Source organism: Chamaea fasciata, unplaced genomic scaffold (assembly GCF_029207755.1).
Source record: "Chamaea fasciata isolate MVZ Bird 193981 ecotype frontalis unplaced genomic scaffold, bChaFas1.0.hap1 SCAF_28, whole genome shotgun sequence".
Taxonomy (NCBI): domain Eukaryota; kingdom Metazoa; phylum Chordata; class Aves; order Passeriformes; family Sylviidae; genus Chamaea; species Chamaea fasciata.
In genome coordinates this window covers 3,592,067-3,607,538 of record NW_027094113.1, presented here as the reverse complement: position 1 = coordinate 3,607,538, position 15,472 = coordinate 3,592,067, and the positions used below count along the sequence as shown (strand labels likewise).

Below are 15,472 nucleotides of genomic sequence, written 5' to 3'. Positions count from 1 at the left end.
GGACCAGCTGGGGAGCCCAGAACTGAGCCCCAGCCGGCCCCGGGAAAATCGGATCGATCCCAGGTGCTCCGGGGTGATTGATCGGGGCAGGAAAGGCGCCTCCGGCCTATAAAGGTGCTCCCTCCCACCCCCACCCCACAGTAATTTGGGGCTGCTGGGGTTGGGAGGTTTGTCCCTGGTCATGGCGGGTTTGGGGGCCACCCCACGCACAAAGAAACCCCCCGGGGAGGATCGGGGGCTCTCCACCCCGAGGGTTGCGGCTGGTGCTGGAGCCAGGAGCCGGCAGAGGGAGGGGGAGCGGGGGGAACGCGTCCCGCGGGGGTGGGCGCGGGTCCCCGGCTCCCCCACCACGCCCGGGAAGGGGCGGCTGGTCCGGCGGGGACCCGAGGAGCGTCCCGGCCCCGGGGAGAGCGGTGAGAGTGTCCCCGCCCGGGGAAATCCCTGCCTGGGGGGCACGGGGGGGCTGCGGGGCTGTGCTGACAGGACCCCTCTGCCCCACAGACCCTGCCAGCCCCCCACCGCTGCCCTGCCCCGAGGGCTCCTATTTCTCGGGGCTCCCCGAGGATCAGGATGCTGCTGTCCCCGTGGCTCCCAGTCTGTGAGTGTGAGGGGGGTCCCTATAGCCCCCCACTGTGTGTGGGGGGTCCCAACAGCCCCCCAGCACCGCTGACCCTCTGCCTTCCCCTCCAGGCCGAGCCCTAGCACTCTCACCCCCGGGAGGGACGGAGCCCGGAGGATCCGGAGCAAGCTGCAGCACACGCTAGTCCTGGAGCTGGTGAGCTGGGGGGGGGGGGATTCTGGGGGGGCTCTGCAGGGCCTGGGGCTGAGGGCTGAGCCTGTTCCCTGTCCCCAGGATGGGACCCTGCTCTACTCCTCCCTCCTCGCCCAGGGACGGCAGGACTCCACGGCCACCTTCACCGTGGGCTTCCAGGAGAGCTCCTACGAGGTGGGCGTGTGCCCCGGGCTTGCGACGGTGGGTGTGGGGCTGCGATTTGGGGCCGCGCACTGCCACCCCACGTGGCCTCTGTGCCAATGTCCCTTGTAGGGGAAGGGGCTCTGAAATCCCTCTGCTGAGGGCACTGAAGCCCCCTTGGGGCTCGCCTCGGTGCCAGGATGGGGCTGCTGGTGCTTTTCCAAGCTGCTGTTCCCTCCCAGGTCCACGTGAAGCTGCGTCCACACGTGCAGGAGTTCCTGGAGAGCCTTTCCAAGACCTACGAGGTACCCAGAGCCCCCGGGGTCTGTGGGGTCACCCCTGGGGGGACTTGAGCAGCCCCTGCAGGGCCCTTCCCCCTTCTCTGCCAGATCGTCATCTACACCACCGCCAAGAAAGACTATGCCAAGAAGCTGCTGGAGGTGCTGGACCCCAGGAAGAAGCTGATCAGGTGATGGTGCTGGCGGTGCCCTGCTGGGGACCCGCAGTGTGACAGGGCGGGGTCCCCACGGCTCTGTCTCCCCTCCAGGCGCTGCTTCTCCCAGCCGGATTGTGTCTGCTCCCAGGGCTGCTACTGGAAGGACCTGAGCTGCCTGGGCAGGGACCTGGCCAAGGTGGTGGCCCTGGACCACACCGTGCAGGGCTTCCCTGCCCAGGTAGGGCAGCGCTGCTCCCAGGTGAGGTTTGCATGTCCCGGGAGCAGCGTGAAGGACCCAAAATTCTCCCCGTCCCTCCCCAGGCTGCCAACTGGATCCCGGTGCCACCGTGGGCTGGGGACCCTGAGGATGAGGAGCTGCTGTGCCTCATCCCCGTGCTGGGCCGGCTGTGCCAGGCGGTAGGACGTGGGGATGGGGACAGGGCGGGGACACAGCTCTGGGCACAGCCCGTCCCTACCCCGTGTCTGTCCCCGTGCAGGAGGACGTGCGCCCCGAGATCCAGCGGCAATTCCAGCCCCGCCCGCCGCCCGCTGAGGATTAGGCCAGCCTGGAGGAGCAGCGGGATGGGGAAAAACCTCAGGGAGAGGCCGTGGGGAGGCTTTGCCTGGGGACAGCCAGTGCCTCATCCCGTGGAGCTGGGCTGGGTTGGTTGTCCCAGGGACTCTGCCTTGGTGTCTGCAGGGATCCCAGCTCATCCCTGGGGGTGTCCCCAAGGAGAGCCCCCCGCCTTTGGGGACAGAGCTCCATCGTGGCTCCCTCCTCTCCCTGCTCTGTAAGGTCCAGCCCAGGTGTTCATGGGTCATTATAAGCTTGGAGAAAGGTCTGGCTCTGCCTTGATTCCCAAAACTCTTCAGCTGAGCAAACACACTGTGCTGGGGATGGGCAATGGGGGGACACAAACCACCTCCCCGGTGTCCTGGGTCCCTGTCCCCCGGAGGGGCCCCAGCTGGCAGCTCCCCGTGTCCCATCCCTGCCCAGTGCCATGGGTGCCACGTGCTGGGGCACAGCTGTCACTGTGCCTCTGCCAGTCCCGGGGGGACAGAGGGGACAGGGGTGCAGCCACCCTGGGACCCCTTTGTAGAGGCCTAAAGCTGCTGGTGAGCAGGAACTGGGCACTTGGGAGGGGTCGGGGCCGGTCTCCGCTGCCCCCGCCCTACCGGAAGCCACACGGCTGCAGCTGTTCAGGGACACGTCACATCTGTCCCTCTGTGCCTGGGAAAGGGCACAGGGCCCCTCCGGGAATGTCACTGTCCCCAGCGGTGCGGGAGGAGCCCCCACGCCTGTCCCCCCGCACAGCTGGACACTGGGGTGGGACCATCCTGCTGGGAAAGGGGAATCACCCTGGGGAGAGGGGGGGCGGCTGGAAAAGCAACAACCGATTTATTTCGGGAGCCAGGCCCCACTCCAACTCTGTCCCGGGCTGTCCCTGCAGCCCGGGCCGTTGTCACTCTGTCCTCCTGGCCTGGGGGCAGCACGGAGCCGCTTTGCCGGCGCGAAGGGCCGTGCGGTAGGTGGGGTACAGCAGCCCTGCCAGCACCAGGCTGCTGCCGGCGAGCACGGTGACCACCACTAGGTACCAGCGCAGCCCCTCGGGGCTGGGAGAGCCCTCTGCGGGGTGTTGGCAGGTGTAGGTGACGGCCTGGAAGGTGCGGCCGGAGGGACAGGACATGCAGTTGTTGGCCGAGGCGCCCTGGCAGGTGTAGCAGGAGGGGTGACAGCTGGCACAGACACGGGCAGTGTCCCTGGGGCTGGCATTCCGAGCCCGGCCGTAGTAACGGGGGGGGCAGTAGGACAGGCAGGAGCCGTGGTGGATGTACAGGGAGCTGCCACAGTCTGTGGAGAGAGGCTGCGGTGAGACCCTGGGGTCCAGAGCCTTGTCACTGTCCCCCCCCCCAAAGCCCTGCTCACCCTGGCAGGCTCCCTGCTCGTCCCTGCTGAGACACTCGTCGGTGGCAGTGGCTGCGGAGCGCCGGGCTGGCATGTCCTCATCCGTGCCATGCAGGTGCAGGATGAAGCTGGTCAGCTGGCCTGGGGACAGCAGGGGACAGGAGGCTGCCAGGGGAGGGATATGGGGCTGGAAGCTTTGGGGTTGTGTCCTGGCAGACCCTCAAAGACAAAACAAGAAAAGGAGAGCTGGTGGCCAGCGGGGAGAAGCCAACAAATTGCCCATCCAAGAGGGAGAAGGAAGAATGACCAAGCACAGGGTGACGCCAGTAAAAATGGGGTTCACCCCCCCATGGGGCACCCACCTGTGTTTTGGTCATCACCCCTGTTCTCCAGCTGCAGGGTCCAGATCCCCTTGGGGTTCTCATCCCAGAAGTGTGTGGACATGAAGGTCCAGTCCTTGTAGCCGGCCTGGCTGGTGTCGTAGGGGCTGGAGGGGGAGAGCAGAGCTGGGAGTGCCAGCCCAGGGGCCTGGAGGGGCAGGATGTGACCTGAAGGGTCACCCTGTTCTTGCTCTGGGAACGTGGCAGGGGTCCAGAGCAGTTTTGGGAGTCTCCAGGCCCTGGGGAGGCCGTGGGAGCCCCGGTGCTCCCCCTGTCCTTACCGCACTGTCACCAGCGTGGACGTGGTCCCCATGGGGCTCCTCAGAGCCACCACCAGGTCCCCCCTGCGGCTGTAGCTCAGGGACAGCTGCACCTGGACGTGCTCCAGGGAGCGGATGCTCTCGGAGCAGGAGGACGCATCTGTGGAGATGGTGAGCCTGGAGCCGATGTCCCTGTCGAGGACAAGCTGCAGGTCAGGGCGTTCCCTCCCCTGTGGCCTCCTAGCGCAGCACACATCACTTTTGGGGTCCCTGTGGGAGGCTGGAGGTGGGGTCACTGTCCCTTACCTGGGGACCTGGACGGCCTGGACAGAACACTTCTCCTGGGGCCGAGTCCCTGTCCAGCTGGTGGCCGCCTGCACCAGCAGCCCCGCGTCCAGCAGCCCGTAGCCGTAGTAGTGGCTCACTGGGACACAGGTGCCACCCAAGAGAGGGAGCCGTGAGCCCCCAGTGCCACCAGGGGCTGCGGGGAGGTGTTGGAGGGGCTGAGCCCTGCACTCACCCCTGCGCCCGACGCCGTTCTCAGCCCAGTCCTCTGCCTGCAGGTGAGCAGGTTTGGAGGCCCTGATGATGAGGTGCTGCAGGTCACGCCAGGTCAGGGCTGGGCTGGAAGCAAGGAGGATATGAGGACAGAGGTCTGGGTTGGTTTTTAAAGGGGCGGTTTGGCTCTTCGGGGGTGGGCCCAAGATCCCCCCATGACCTCCTCCAGTGCCAAAATGGGAGCAAAGAGCTCCAGAGGACAATCTTCAGCTCTCCCATGGCCTTGAGGGAAGGCCACAACTCTGCACCCCGACCTTCCTGCTGTCCCTCCCCTTTCTCATCCCTGGACAGGCACCAGCTCTCCCTGGGCAGTGTCCCTCTGTCTCAGTGTCACCTACTTGGCCTCCAGTGCCAGGGCCACCATGCCGGCGGCCAGCGGGGCCGAGGCCGAGGTGCCGGTGTGTTTGTCTGTGCAGCGGTGGTGCAGGTCTGTGGTCACCTGGGGGGGACAGGGGGGTCTCAGGACAGCCTGGAGCTGGGTACCTTCAATAAATTCTCCTTTTGGGTCCCTTTGAGCTTTTGGAGCTCTGCACAGGCACCTAGCTAAAGGAAGACCAGGACCAGCCCAGCCCATGCTGGGATCTGTGCGCACCCCGGAGCTGCTGTGGCAGAGCTTTCGTGACACTGTGACACTCACAATCTGCACCTTGCTGGTGGTCCTGCTGCTGTAGGTGGTGGTGAGGATGGCGGGGCAGCGCTCGCTGTAGCGGGGCCGCTGCCCGTCCCCCAGCACGCTGCCCACCGACACCGTGTAGATGCTGTTGGTGTACCCGTCGCAGTTGCAGTTGTCGTAGTTTATGCCACCGTTGCCTGAGGCCCAGATGAAGATGGAGCCGAGCCCACCCCGTCCCTGTGGAAGGGCAGAGGGGGGTGAGCAGGGTGTCCCCGTGTCCCCGTGGTTCCCGAGGCCGGGGCTGGGCTGACCTGGACGACCCCTCTGTGGAAGGCGGCGGCAGCCAGGACTCCCGGCCCGTCCACCGTCCTGCCATCGTCCTCGGGGCCCCAGCTGGCGCTGTAGATGTGGATGTACTGGGGCTGCAGGCTCAGGGCCTGAGCCTCCACGATGTCCGTGATGGAGCCGTCCAGCATCCGCACCCCTGAGGGCAGCACCGGCAGAGGCCACGGTGGCTCCCAGGGAGGGGACAGGAGCCACGCGCGTGCCACACCGAGGGAAGGGCCTGGGACACCTTGCCAGGGCCCCTCACAGCTTTCCAGCAGCTTTCACATGACCCTGCCCTAAGGAGATCAGGCCCCCCGTGCTGCTGCCCCTGCCCTGAGCTGGTTCCCAAAGCTCCTCGTTAAGCCTTTTGTAATTAAGCCCAAGGAGCGCTCCTGGATTTTAACCCCCTTTGCCACCCTCACTCTCACAGCGGAGCCTGAGCCTGCCCTGCTGGGTGTCGGGCTGAGCGCTGAGCCCCCGGGGAGCACCGAGGCTGATGTGGGGAGCCGTAGTGCAGGACAAGCAGAAAGTGTCAGAGACAGAATGGAGTCTGGGGAGGGGCTGTGTGCCCTTGGGGGTCCCTGTGAACCCCAGAGCAGCCCCACCTGGGCTCCTGCACTCCCACACGGGGGCTGGAGCCGATTTCCAACTCCCCTCTCACGGGAACAACCTCTCACCCCCGATTTTGGCGTTGTAGGCGACTCCCGCACCGCAGATTCCGTTGTTGGCCACAGCTGCCGCTTCCCCTGCGCAGCGTGTCCCGTGCCTGGGGAGGGGACACAGTGACCCTGTGAGGGGTGGGGGGCCCTGGGACAGCCCCAGAGATGAGCCCCCCCAGTGCGGGGAGCTGGGCAGAACCCACCAGTTCTTATCCCCGTCGCCGTATCGGGGCTGGGGATCGGGGTCGTTGCTGTTGAAGTCGTAACTTGCCAGCGGGTCCTGTTACAGAAGGAGGCGGCGGCGTGAGCCAAAGGGCCCGGACAGGGCTGTGACAGCTCGGCACAGGCGCCTGGCACCCAGCCCGGAGCTGGCACCGCCGGGGGCCCCGCCTGCCAGCCCGGGGGGACGGCGGGGCCCCTCTGTGCCCAGCTGCACCGAGTCCTGAGAGGGACGGGAACTGAAAAGGGGCTCAGCCTGGAGAAAAGGAGGAGCAGGAGCAGGCTCTGCACAAATCCCTGACAGGAGGGGACAGCCAGGGGGGGACGGACTCTGCTCCCAGGGGACAACAGGACAAGAGGGAACAGCCTCAAAGCTGTGCCAGGTGGGACAGCAGCAGGAATTTCCTCATGGAAAGGGGTGGTCAGGCACTGAAAGGAGCTGTCCAGGGAGGTTTGGAGTGCCCATCCCTGGAGGTGTCCAAGGAAAGCCTGGAGGTGGCACTCGGTATTCTGGGCTGGTGACAAGGTGGGTGCTGGGCACAGCTGGGACTCCATGATCCTGAAGCTCTTTCCCAACCCCAGTGGCTCTGGGATTCCGCAGGAAGGGCTGAAAGCAGCACAACTTTGCTGTTTCCCTGACAGAGCCCAGAGTCAGCTGCGGGTGACCCTGGCTGGCCACACACACAGAGCCACAGCCCACGGCCCCGGTGCTGTTACCAACACCCAGGGGCGCCTTTCCTTCCCCGGGGAGCACAGGAAGGGTTTACCAGCTTTACTGGCTTGGCAGCTTGCTGTAATTACACCTATTTCGGGGGCTCTGCTGCGTGTACAAGTTCCAACATTTCCTCAGGGTGAGATTTCACGGCGGGAGGCTCCAAACCAGCCCTGGAGAGGCCGAGCTCCCACCTCACAGTCCCGTTGACTCCCACCCTCCCTGGAGGAGCTGCTCTCCCTGGATCCCCCTCATAGTTACGTAGTTGGCAGCCAGGTCGGGGTGATCCTTCTCCAGCCCATCGTCCAGGACAGTCAGCACCACCCCCAGCCCCGTGTAGCCTCTGCTCCAGGCCGTCAGGATGTTCAGGTCGGGGTGGATGTCGTTGTTCTGGAAAACAGATTAAATTGGATCGGCAGCCCGGGGTCACCTTGGAGGGCTCCTGCTGCCTCATCACTGCCGGAATTAGTTTGGTTTATTGTCTTGGGAAGGGTATTGCCGGCGGTCAGGGAGGGATTCTGCCCTTTTGCTCTGCCCTGGAGGCATTTCTGGGATGCTGAGTCCGGCTCTGGGCTCCTCGGGACATGGAGCCCCTGCAGCGGGTCCAGGGGACGGTCACAGAGTTGAGGCAGGGATTGGAGCATCTGTGACAAAGAAAAGCTGAGGGGGCTGGGGCTGCTCAGCCCCGAGAGGGGCCCTCAGCCCTGGGTGTCCCTGTCTGCGCTGAGGGCTCAGGGCAGGGCCCAGAAATGGCTCCAGAGGAACGGGCAGGGAGTGACTCCAGGAATTCCCCCTGCACAGGAGGAAGAACTTCAGTGTGTGATGACCAAGCCCCGAACAGAGACCAGAGAGGCTGAGGAGTCTCCTTCCCGGGGGATATCCCAGAACACTCCGGACACAATCCTGTGCTCTGGGATGGTGCTGGGCAGGGAGGTGGCACTGGATGCCCCACTGTGGTCCCTTCCATCCCGTGATTTGGGTGAGGATTAGGAGGGGAAACAGCCCGGCCTCACCATGTACCACTGCTTGGGGAACCAGGGATCCGTGGGCACCATGCCGGTGCCTCTCTTGGAGCGCCTCTTCACCGTCTGCTGCTCAAACCACAGGACCTGGGCAGGGGGAGCAGCGCTGTGGGCGCCAGGCAGTGCCTGCCCACAGCTGTGCCCCGGCTCCCCGTGTCCCCCTCCCTACCTGGGGGTCCCTGCTGAGCCGCATGTGCCACCCCCAGTGCCTGCTCAGCGCTCTCTGCCTGCTGCCGCGGTGGCTGAAGTGATAAAAGGGCTCTCCCTCCATCACCTGCGGGCACAAAGAGCTGCCGGGAGCTTTTCTAAGGGAAAAACCTCGGGGTGCCAGCCCCGCCCGGGCTCTGCAGGTCGGAATGGTGAATTTAATGTGAGCTGTAGCGCAGGAGGAGCACAAAGTGTCACTCGGAGACAGAACGGAGTCCGGGGAGGGGCGGGGTGTGCTTTGGGGGGGTTCCGCGCTCCACCCTGCGGGCTCAGAGGCCGTTTGCTCTGAGGGCGAGGGGCCCTGGCACAGGATTCCCAAATTCCCGGGGAATGTCTGAGGCCAGGCCGGACGGGGCTTGGAGCAACCTGGTCGAGTGGAAGACGCCCCTGCCCATGGGACAGGCGAAAGGGACAAACAGTGGCGACACAGGGCGGGTATTGGGACACAGGGGCAACAACGCCGGGCCAGGGGCACCCGGGGTGAGCTGGGCCCGCCTGTCCCCGCCCAGGCCGCACCTGGCCCAGGTAGAGCAGCCCATGCCGGCGGGCCAGAGCCCGGGCGTCCCTCAGCCCCGCCGCCACCCGCACGGCCCAGCTGCTGAGGAAGACGCGGGGCTTGGCGGGGCCTGGAGGGACGGTGGCGGCCAGCACGAGCAGCGCGAACAGCACCGGGAACAGCGACAGCGCCGGGCCGGGCCGGGCCCCAGCCGCCATCAGGCCGCGCCGCCACTGCGCGCCTTGCTGCCATGACAACGGCGTCGGCCCCGCCCCCGGCACCGCCTCGCCTCATTGGCCCGTCTCCACCCCCGCCCCGCCTTCTCATTGGCCACGCCCCGGCGTTAATCCCTCCCCTGGTCCTCATTGGCCCCGCCCCGCCGCGTTGCCCCGCCCTCTTTCCCCCATTGGCCACGCCCCGGCGGTCACGCCCCCCGCGGCCGCACTGACCGGGGCGCGGGGTCGGTCCGGGGCCGCTCCGGGGCCGCCGCCGCCGCTTCATCGTCACCCTCATCATCGCCACCGCCGCCATGGGCTCCGTGCAGCAGCGCCTGGAGCGCTTCCTCTACAGCCCCGGCCCGATCGGAGACCTGCTGGGCAAGCTGGAAGCCCGTACCGGCGTCCAACGGCTCTACCTGGCCTCAGGTGCGACCGGTACAGCGGGGACTCCCCGGTTCTCCCGTTCTGTCGCCTCCTGTCCCGTGTCCTGGGGCGCCTTGGCAGCTGCTCACCGTGGCTCTGGGCTCAGCACGGGGCGCGGGGAGGGCAGGCAGGGCTGCCCTGGTTTGGGGGTGCGGAGTGGGGCTGTGCTGGGAGGGGGCTGGGGGTGCCGGGGGTGGCGTCACTGTCACCGCACTGCCCTCGCCTTCCGCGGGCACGAAATCCCGAAATCCCGAAGCTCGCAGGGTCTGAGTGTCAGAAGTGTCAGAGAGACCCTCGAGACCCCTGGCCCTGACAGAGAGGGGTCCCCGTTCTGGGTGCGCCGCCAGGTCGTGGTGGGTCAGATCAGACACTGGGGATGGGAGCTCGTCCCCCTGTCGCACTGCTGGGGCCGTGGGGATCCGGCCTTTACCCGGATCCCTGTTGTTCATTAATGAGGAACCAGCCGGATTCTCCCCGGGGATCCTCCTCCTGGCGCGCTGTGCCCCTTCTCCTCTGACCCTCGGCCCTGTGCCCTCTCTGCCAACTCGAACTGGCCTTGTCCTCCTCCAATTTGAGATTTCATATCAAACCTCTCGGGGCGGGCTCAGGGCATCCCTCTTCCAATCACACCTTTGGCCTCCAGGTGTGATTTCCTGGCCCTTCACCTGCAGCAGGGCCGGTGTTGCCACTCTGGGGGGGAAATGTGCATGAAGGAGCATGTGCTGCTGCGCAGGTTGTGTTTGCTTGCGGTGCCACTCAGGCGTCTTCCAAGCAAAACAATCCCGGGGATTTGATCAGGCTCAACCGTGATGGACTTCTGGGGTGGAACAAGAGTGGACGCACCAAGCAGTGATGGTTCGGCATTCTGGGTCTCTGTCCTGGAAAGGAGAAGCTGTTGCTGAGCTAAAAATTCCCGATTTCTCCCTCCCGTGGCTCTGGAGCAATCCCTAATTTGTGTCTGAACCCGTGGGCTGGGGTTTGGAGCAACCTCTGGGCAGCACCACCTCCAACTGCTCCCTCAGCAAAGCCTTTCCCTGGGTTTTTGCTGTTACATAAATTTCTCTGGGGGGTTAAAATCCTGCGAAATCCCTTCTAAGGCTCTTGGGGAATGAAACCCAGCACTGCCTGGACCTGCCTGCCCTCCTCGGAGGGAGGTTTGGGATCGCTCCAAAGCCACGTTGCACCTGCCCATCTCCCAGGAAAGACCCGGAGCTGTGGGTGCCCCGGATCGGGGCCGCAACTCAGCCCAGGAATGCTGCAACGAGCAGAGCTGGGATAATCCTCCCTCCAAGCCCGAGCAAGGACTTTAATTCACCAGCACAGACAGGTTAATTCCCAGCCTTCTTGCTGCTGATGGAGGAGTTTGTTCCAGCGCTGGGGAGAAGCTGCTGGGCTGGACAAAATGCTCCATCGCTGTATCCCTGAGGTTTTTCCTGCCCTCTGAGCCCTGCTGTGAGCGGGGCTCCGCCGTGGTTTCCACCCCAAAAACTCCCCGTCCCACCTTCCCTAGCCTCCCGCGAGTGTCCGAGCGCTGGGCGGGCTCCAGGCTCCACCAAACCCCGCGGCTCACATTTAATTGAACGATCTAATTGAATAGCGGCGAAGCGGGATTGAATTGCCGCTCCCAGGGGAGCCAACGCTGCCTTTTGGCGGCGGCTGCACGGCCCGGGGAGCGCCTGCGGGAGGAGCCGGGCCATCCCGGGCTCCTGATCCGGGAGCAGGGCTCGTCCTTGAGCGGGAGGTCTGGGAATGCCGAGCGCGGGGGAGACGAGCGGAGCCTTGACTTTGGACCAAGGATGTGTTTGCCAGCGTCTCCGGTTCCTGCCGCCCCCTGGCCCCGCTCCAAGGGTGAAAGTGCTGCGAGGTTGGGGTGGTAAAGTCCCGTCTGAGCCAGGGGAGGGGACGAACGGTGACGGGAGCAGGTCACGGGGCTCTCGGGGAGGAGGAGCGGACTGTGCCACGTGCCTCGTTACATCGAGCACCTCAGCGGCGTCGCGGAATGAATTGGGGGTGGTCGTTACACGCTGTTCCCGCTCTGGGATGAGAATCCCGCTCAGGAGACCGGGCGGGATCTTTTCCTGGTGACAGCAGGACTGTCCCCTGTCCCCGCAGGTTCCGTGGCTTTCCTGGGGCTGTACCTCATGTTCGGCTACGGCGCCTCCCTGCTCTGCAACATCATCGGCTTCCTGTACCCCGCCTACGCCTCGTAAGTACCTGTCCCACACCTGGGGAGCGTTCCCTGCCCTTGGCTGAGGGTCTCCCTGCCCACCGGAGAGGCAATCATGGCTGGGAAGCTCTTGAGACCTTCCTGGAAACGCTGGAACCGTGCCAGCCCGGAGCACCCGGGTGGACAGGTTCCCTCCAGGGTTTGGAGGATTTGGGAGGGTGGAGCCCATCCCGGGAATGCAGCGGCCGTGTCCTTCCTCCCCCGTCCCGCCGCAGCATCAAAGCCATCGAGAGCAACAGCAAGGAGGATGACACCATGTGGCTCACGTACTGGGTGGTCTACGGCGTCTTCAGCGTCGCCGAGTTCTTCTCCGATCTTTTCCTCTACTGGTTCCCCTTCTACTACGCCGGGAAGGTGAGGGCAGTGCCGGGAAGGTGAGGGGCAGTGCCGGGAAGGTGAGGGGCAGTGCCGGGAAGGTGAGGGGCAGTGCCGGGAAGGTGAGGGGCTGTGCCGGGAAGGTGAGGGGCTGTGCCGGGAAGGTGAGGGGCTATGCCGGGAAGGTGAGGGCTGTGCCGGGCTGCTCCCGCCCCGTGGCTGAGTAGGGAGGAGCTGAGTGTGGTGGGCTCTGCCTAGGAGCAGGACGGTGGTGGGGCTGCACCCAGCTCAGATCCTGCAAGCTCCAGCTTTGGGCGCTGCTGTTGGATCTGGCTGGGGGCCCCTGGAGCAGCTGAGCCCCTCCTGTCCCCGCAGTGCCTCTTCCTGGTGTGGTGCATGTCCCCAGTGCCCTGGAACGGCTCCCAGGTCATCTACCACAGCGTCGTCCGGCCCTTCTTCCTCAAGCACCACAAGGCCGTGGACAACATGATGGGTGACATCGGCACCAAGGCCCTGGACGCAGCCTCCACTGTCACCCGAGAAGGTGACTCAGGTCCCTCTGTCCCTCCATCCTGCTCCGTGTCCAGGTTTTCCCAGCGCAGGGGCGTGGGCAGCTCGGTTTAGTTACCAGCAAGCGATTATTTCTCGGTGCCCGTGGGCCGTGCTGCCTCAGCCCCGTGACCGGAGCCCCGGGGGAATTCGCAGTGCCCTCTCTAACCTCTCTCTCCTCTCTGCGCTGCACGGTGCAGTCCTGCAGACTCTGGCCAAGAGCAGAGCCCGGCTGGCGGCCGGGGTGGCCCCACAGCCCAGCCTGCCCGTATGTAACGAGCCGCGGCTCCCGCTGCTGCCGCCGCGCGGGGACGGGGCCGTGCCGTGCCGTGCGCCCGCCGGGGCTCGTGTCCGCACAACCGGCCCTTTCTCCCGTGGCGTGGGTAGAGCAGGCGCTTCCCTCCCGCTTCTCCGTAGCCAGACCCCGTCCGTGTGTCCGTCTGTGTGCGTCCGTGTGTCCATCCCCGTCCCCACGTGCTCCTCAGCGCTGCTGCCGACCTGGGGCTCCCCTCCGGAGCCCTCCGGGTGCGGGGAGGGCAGGGCTGGCTGTCACCCCCGTGCTCAGCGGGACGGGGAGGGAAGGGGCCGGTGACGCGGGGCCGGGCCGGGCAGTGCCCCCGGACACCGGCCGCTGCCCCGAGGACGGGCACTAACGCCGTTCGTGTCTCCGCAGGCTTCAAAGCACCCCTGAACCTGGCAGACTTAGTACAGAAAGCGAAGTAAAAGGGGTATCGACGCCTCTGGTACCGGCACGACAGCCCCGGTACCGGGACAAGTACCGGCACCAGCGGCCCCAGTACCGGCACCACGCTCCCAGTACTGGTACCGGCAACCCCCGTTCCGGCACAGACGTCCCCCATGCCGGCACTACAGACGCCGGTACCGGCGCCATGCACCCGGTACTGCTACCAGCATCCTCCGTTCTGGCACCGAAGTCCCCCATGCAGGGGCCGGTACCGGTACCGTGGCCGTGTTCAGGGTACCGGCCCGCCCGGGCCGTACTCGCCCGGGATCCCGAGTTTCTCCAGTCCGAGCCTGTTGTTCCCCCGCTCCCCCAATAAACCCCGGTGCCCCCGAGCGCCGCTCCCGTCCCGCGCGTTCCGTGACGCCGCGCGGCGCCTTTAAGAGAACTGGGGGCGGGGCTTTGGGGAGGGGCGGGGCTGTGTTGATGACGTGTCCGGGGCCGTGGCGGAAGTGCGGCCGGACGGTGGCCGGAACGGGGGGTCGGTCTGTCGGTCCGTCCGCGGTACCGGGGGGGTCGGTCTGTCCGTCCGGTGGGGGGATCAGGGGCCCTGTCGGTGTGTCCGGGGGGCGGAGGGGGCCGGTTTGTCTGTGCGGGGGTGGGGCTCTGTCTGTCTGTCCGTCCGGCGGCAAGGAGGGGTCTGTCCGTCTGTCTGTCCGCCCAAAGGGCGGGAGGGGTAGTCTGTCAGTCTGGGAGGAAGGGAGTGGGTCTGTCTGGCGGAAGAGGGGCAGCTCAGGAGATCTGTGTGTCTGTTTGGGGGGGCAGGTTTGTGTCTGTCTGTCTGTCCGTCCGTCCAAAGGGCGGGAGGGGGAGTCTGTCAGTCTGGGAGGAAGGCAGTCGGTCTGTCTGACCGGGGGGGAAGCACAGGAGATCTGTGTGTCTGTTTGCGAGGGTAGGTGTGCGTCTGTCTGTCTGTCCGGAGGGGAAGGTGGAGGGGGTTTAGTTTGTCCACCCGGGGCCTCTGCCTGCGGGGGGGGGAGTCCGTCTGTCTGTCCAAAGGCGCAGCACAGGGGGTGTGTTAGTCTTGGGGGGATAGAAAAGGGAGTGTGTCCGTCTGTCTGTCCCTCACCCTCCCCTCCCCTCAGCCCTTTCCACATGAGCCTCCCCCGGGATGAGCTCCAAGGCCAAGCGGGTGCTGCCCACCCGCCCTGAGCCCCCCAGCGTGGAGCAGATCCTGGCCGACGTGCAGGGCACCGACCCCACCGACCCCGTCTTCGTCCTCCCCTCCGAGCCCCCCCAGGAGCCCGGCCCCACTCCAGGTGAGCCCGCGCTGGGGGAACGGGGGGCCTGGGGACCCCCCGAGCCCCGCTGAGCCCCGGCTCTGCCCGCCAGGCTGCCCCGAGCCCGCGGCCGAGGAGCGGGAGCGGCTCTACCTGCAGATCCGCTCCTACGTGGGGATGAACCAGCGGCTGCAGCGGTCCCTGGAGCAGCTGCGGGAGCGGCGCCGGGAGCTGCAGAGGGTCGGGGAGGCGCTGGATGGCGGCATCGCCGAGATGAGGCAGAAGGCGTTCTGAGGGACCGCGCTGGGCGCCTCGGGGCGCGCCACGCCGTGGTTTCACCTCCCCAAAACCGTTTGCCTCGGGAAGATCCGGATTTGCCAGGACTGTGCCACCCCAGTGAACTTTTCCCCAGGGAACACTGGGATCCTCCAGGCCAGCACGGTGACACCTTCCTGGTGCTGGAATAAAACTTCGCACCCCTCTTTCTGCTCCTGAACCGGCTGCCATGTCCCCCGGGGGTGGCACGTCCTCTCCTCCCTACGACTTTTCCCTCTGGTACTTCCCCGAGGATGACCACGTCGCCTCCCGCATCGCCGAGCGCCTGAGGGAGGAGGGATTCCGGGGCTTCATCGAGCACCAGGACCGAGTGGCCGGGACGTCTGTCATCCTGACGGCCGTGGAGGCCATCCAGGCCAGCAGGGTGGCCATCCTGCTCCTCTCGGCCAAGTCCGTGGGTGACCAGTGGTGCCAGCGCGTGTCCCAGTGGAACCTGTTCTGCAACATCCACCAGCACGGCCCCAGGGTGGTCCCCGTGTGCGTGGGGGTCACCAGAGCCCAGGTGCCGCCGTTCCTGCAGCACCTGGTGCCGCTGGAATACCAGAACGAGTTCTTCTTCCAGCGGCTCCTGGCCTGCCTGAGGTCCCACCCCAGGAGCGGGGCCAGGCGGGTCCCGCCCAAGGGGACCTGAGGGGCCACCGGCGGGCTGGGTCGGGGGCCAGCACGGCCCCACTGTGTGAAAAACTGTCCTGCTTTGCTAATAAAGGTGGTGGGAATGGGTCACCCGGCGCTAT

At 66.1% G+C, this 15,472-nt stretch overlaps 4 protein-coding genes across 11 annotated transcripts; 3 read left to right on the top strand and 1 right to left on the bottom strand.

The window, feature by feature from the left end:
• Positions 1 to 140: 140 nt before the first annotated feature.
• LOC136302132 (CTD small phosphatase-like protein 2-A) lies at positions 141 to 2,890 on the top strand. Of its 3 annotated transcripts, none has more exons than XM_066205457.1 (9): positions 141 to 413; positions 502 to 598; positions 691 to 775; positions 854 to 946; positions 1,156 to 1,218; positions 1,303 to 1,382; positions 1,461 to 1,587; positions 1,671 to 1,766; positions 1,847 to 2,890. In XM_066205457.1, the coding sequence occupies exons 1-9, from the start codon at positions 182 to 184 to the stop codon at positions 1,907 to 1,909; spliced, it is 936 nt and encodes a 311-aa protein (XP_066061554.1). In that variant the 5' UTR covers positions 141 to 181; the 3' UTR covers positions 1,910 to 2,890. The 3 variants fall into 3 exon arrangements, with proteins under 3 accessions (XP_066061554.1, XP_066061553.1, XP_066061555.1); XM_066205456.1 differs by having other exon boundaries at positions 854 to 973; XM_066205458.1 differs by lacking the exon at positions 854 to 946.
• PCSK4 (proprotein convertase subtilisin/kexin type 4) lies at positions 2,750 to 8,926 on the bottom strand. The gene is made up of 15 exons (XM_066205440.1): positions 8,729 to 8,926; positions 8,175 to 8,279; positions 7,997 to 8,092; positions 7,245 to 7,373; positions 6,256 to 6,332; positions 6,071 to 6,159; positions 5,378 to 5,550; positions 5,091 to 5,303; positions 4,792 to 4,892; positions 4,416 to 4,519; positions 4,202 to 4,319; positions 3,917 to 4,087; positions 3,618 to 3,742; positions 3,277 to 3,396; positions 2,750 to 3,201 (listed from the first exon to the last, which is right to left on the bottom strand). The coding sequence occupies exons 1-15, from the start codon at positions 8,924 to 8,926 to the stop codon at positions 2,813 to 2,815; spliced, it is 2,208 nt and encodes a 735-aa protein (XP_066061537.1). The 3' UTR covers positions 2,750 to 2,812.
• A 188-nt stretch (positions 8,927 to 9,114) lies between these two features.
• On the top strand, positions 9,115 to 13,528 carry REEP6 (receptor accessory protein 6). Its single transcript, XM_066205539.1, has 5 exons — positions 9,115 to 9,352; positions 11,462 to 11,555; positions 11,792 to 11,930; positions 12,267 to 12,435; positions 13,114 to 13,528. The coding sequence occupies exons 1-5, from the start codon at positions 9,238 to 9,240 to the stop codon at positions 13,161 to 13,163; spliced, it is 567 nt and encodes a 188-aa protein (XP_066061636.1). The 5' UTR covers positions 9,115 to 9,237; the 3' UTR covers positions 13,164 to 13,528.
• Positions 13,529 to 13,589: 61 nt separating this feature from the next.
• CUNH19orf25 (chromosome unknown C19orf25 homolog) lies at positions 13,590 to 15,471 on the top strand. 6 transcript variants are annotated; one of them, XM_066205523.1, is made up of 3 exons: positions 13,590 to 13,675; positions 14,268 to 14,441; positions 14,515 to 15,471. In XM_066205523.1, exons 2-3 carry the CDS (start codon positions 14,294 to 14,296, stop codon positions 14,694 to 14,696), a joined length of 330 nt encoding a protein of 109 aa, XP_066061620.1. In that variant the 5' UTR covers positions 13,590 to 13,675; positions 14,268 to 14,293; the 3' UTR covers positions 14,697 to 15,471. The 6 variants fall into 6 exon arrangements, with proteins under 6 accessions (XP_066061620.1, XP_066061622.1, XP_066061625.1 ...); XM_066205525.1 differs by having other exon boundaries at positions 13,627 to 13,663; XM_066205528.1 differs by having other exon boundaries at positions 13,628 to 13,671.
• The last annotated feature ends 1 nt before the right edge of the window (position 15,472 follows it).

Coding starts and splice junctions, on each gene's coding strand:
- LOC136302132 (XM_066205456.1), top strand. CDS start 182: ATGGCGGGTTTGGGGGCCACCCCACGCACAAAGAAACCCCCCGGGGAG. Junction 1,588..1,670: donor TGCAGGGCTTCCCTGCCCAG/GTAGGGCAGCGC, acceptor GTCCCTCCCCAG/GCTGCCAACTGGATCCCGGT. Junction 1,767..1,846: donor TGGGCCGGCTGTGCCAGGCG/GTAGGACGTGGG, acceptor GTCCCCGTGCAG/GAGGACGTGCGCCCCGAGAT.
- CUNH19orf25 (XM_066205523.1), top strand. CDS start 14,294: ATGAGCTCCAAGGCCAAGCGGGTGCTGCCCACCCGCCCTGAGCCCCCC. Junction 14,442..14,514: donor GGAGCCCGGCCCCACTCCAG/GTGAGCCCGCGC, acceptor TCTGCCCGCCAG/GCTGCCCCGAGCCCGCGGCC.
- REEP6 (XM_066205539.1), top strand. CDS start 9,238: ATGGGCTCCGTGCAGCAGCGCCTGGAGCGCTTCCTCTACAGCCCCGGC. Junction 9,353..11,461: donor ACGGCTCTACCTGGCCTCAG/GTGCGACCGGTA, acceptor CTGTCCCCGCAG/GTTCCGTGGCTTTCCTGGGG. Junction 12,436..13,113: donor CTCCACTGTCACCCGAGAAG/GTGACTCAGGTC, acceptor GTGTCTCCGCAG/GCTTCAAAGCACCCCTGAAC.
- PCSK4 (XM_066205440.1), bottom strand. CDS start 8,926: ATGGCGGCTGGGGCCCGGCCCGGCCCGGCGCTGTCGCTGTTCCCGGTG. Junction 8,280..8,728: donor GGCTGCTCTACCTGGGCCAG/GTGCGGCCTGGG, acceptor TTGTGCCCGCAG/GTGATGGAGGGAGAGCCCTT. Junction 5,551..6,070: donor CTACAACGCCAAAATCGGGG/GTGAGAGGTTGT, acceptor TGCTGCCCTCAG/GGGTGCGGATGCTGGACGGC.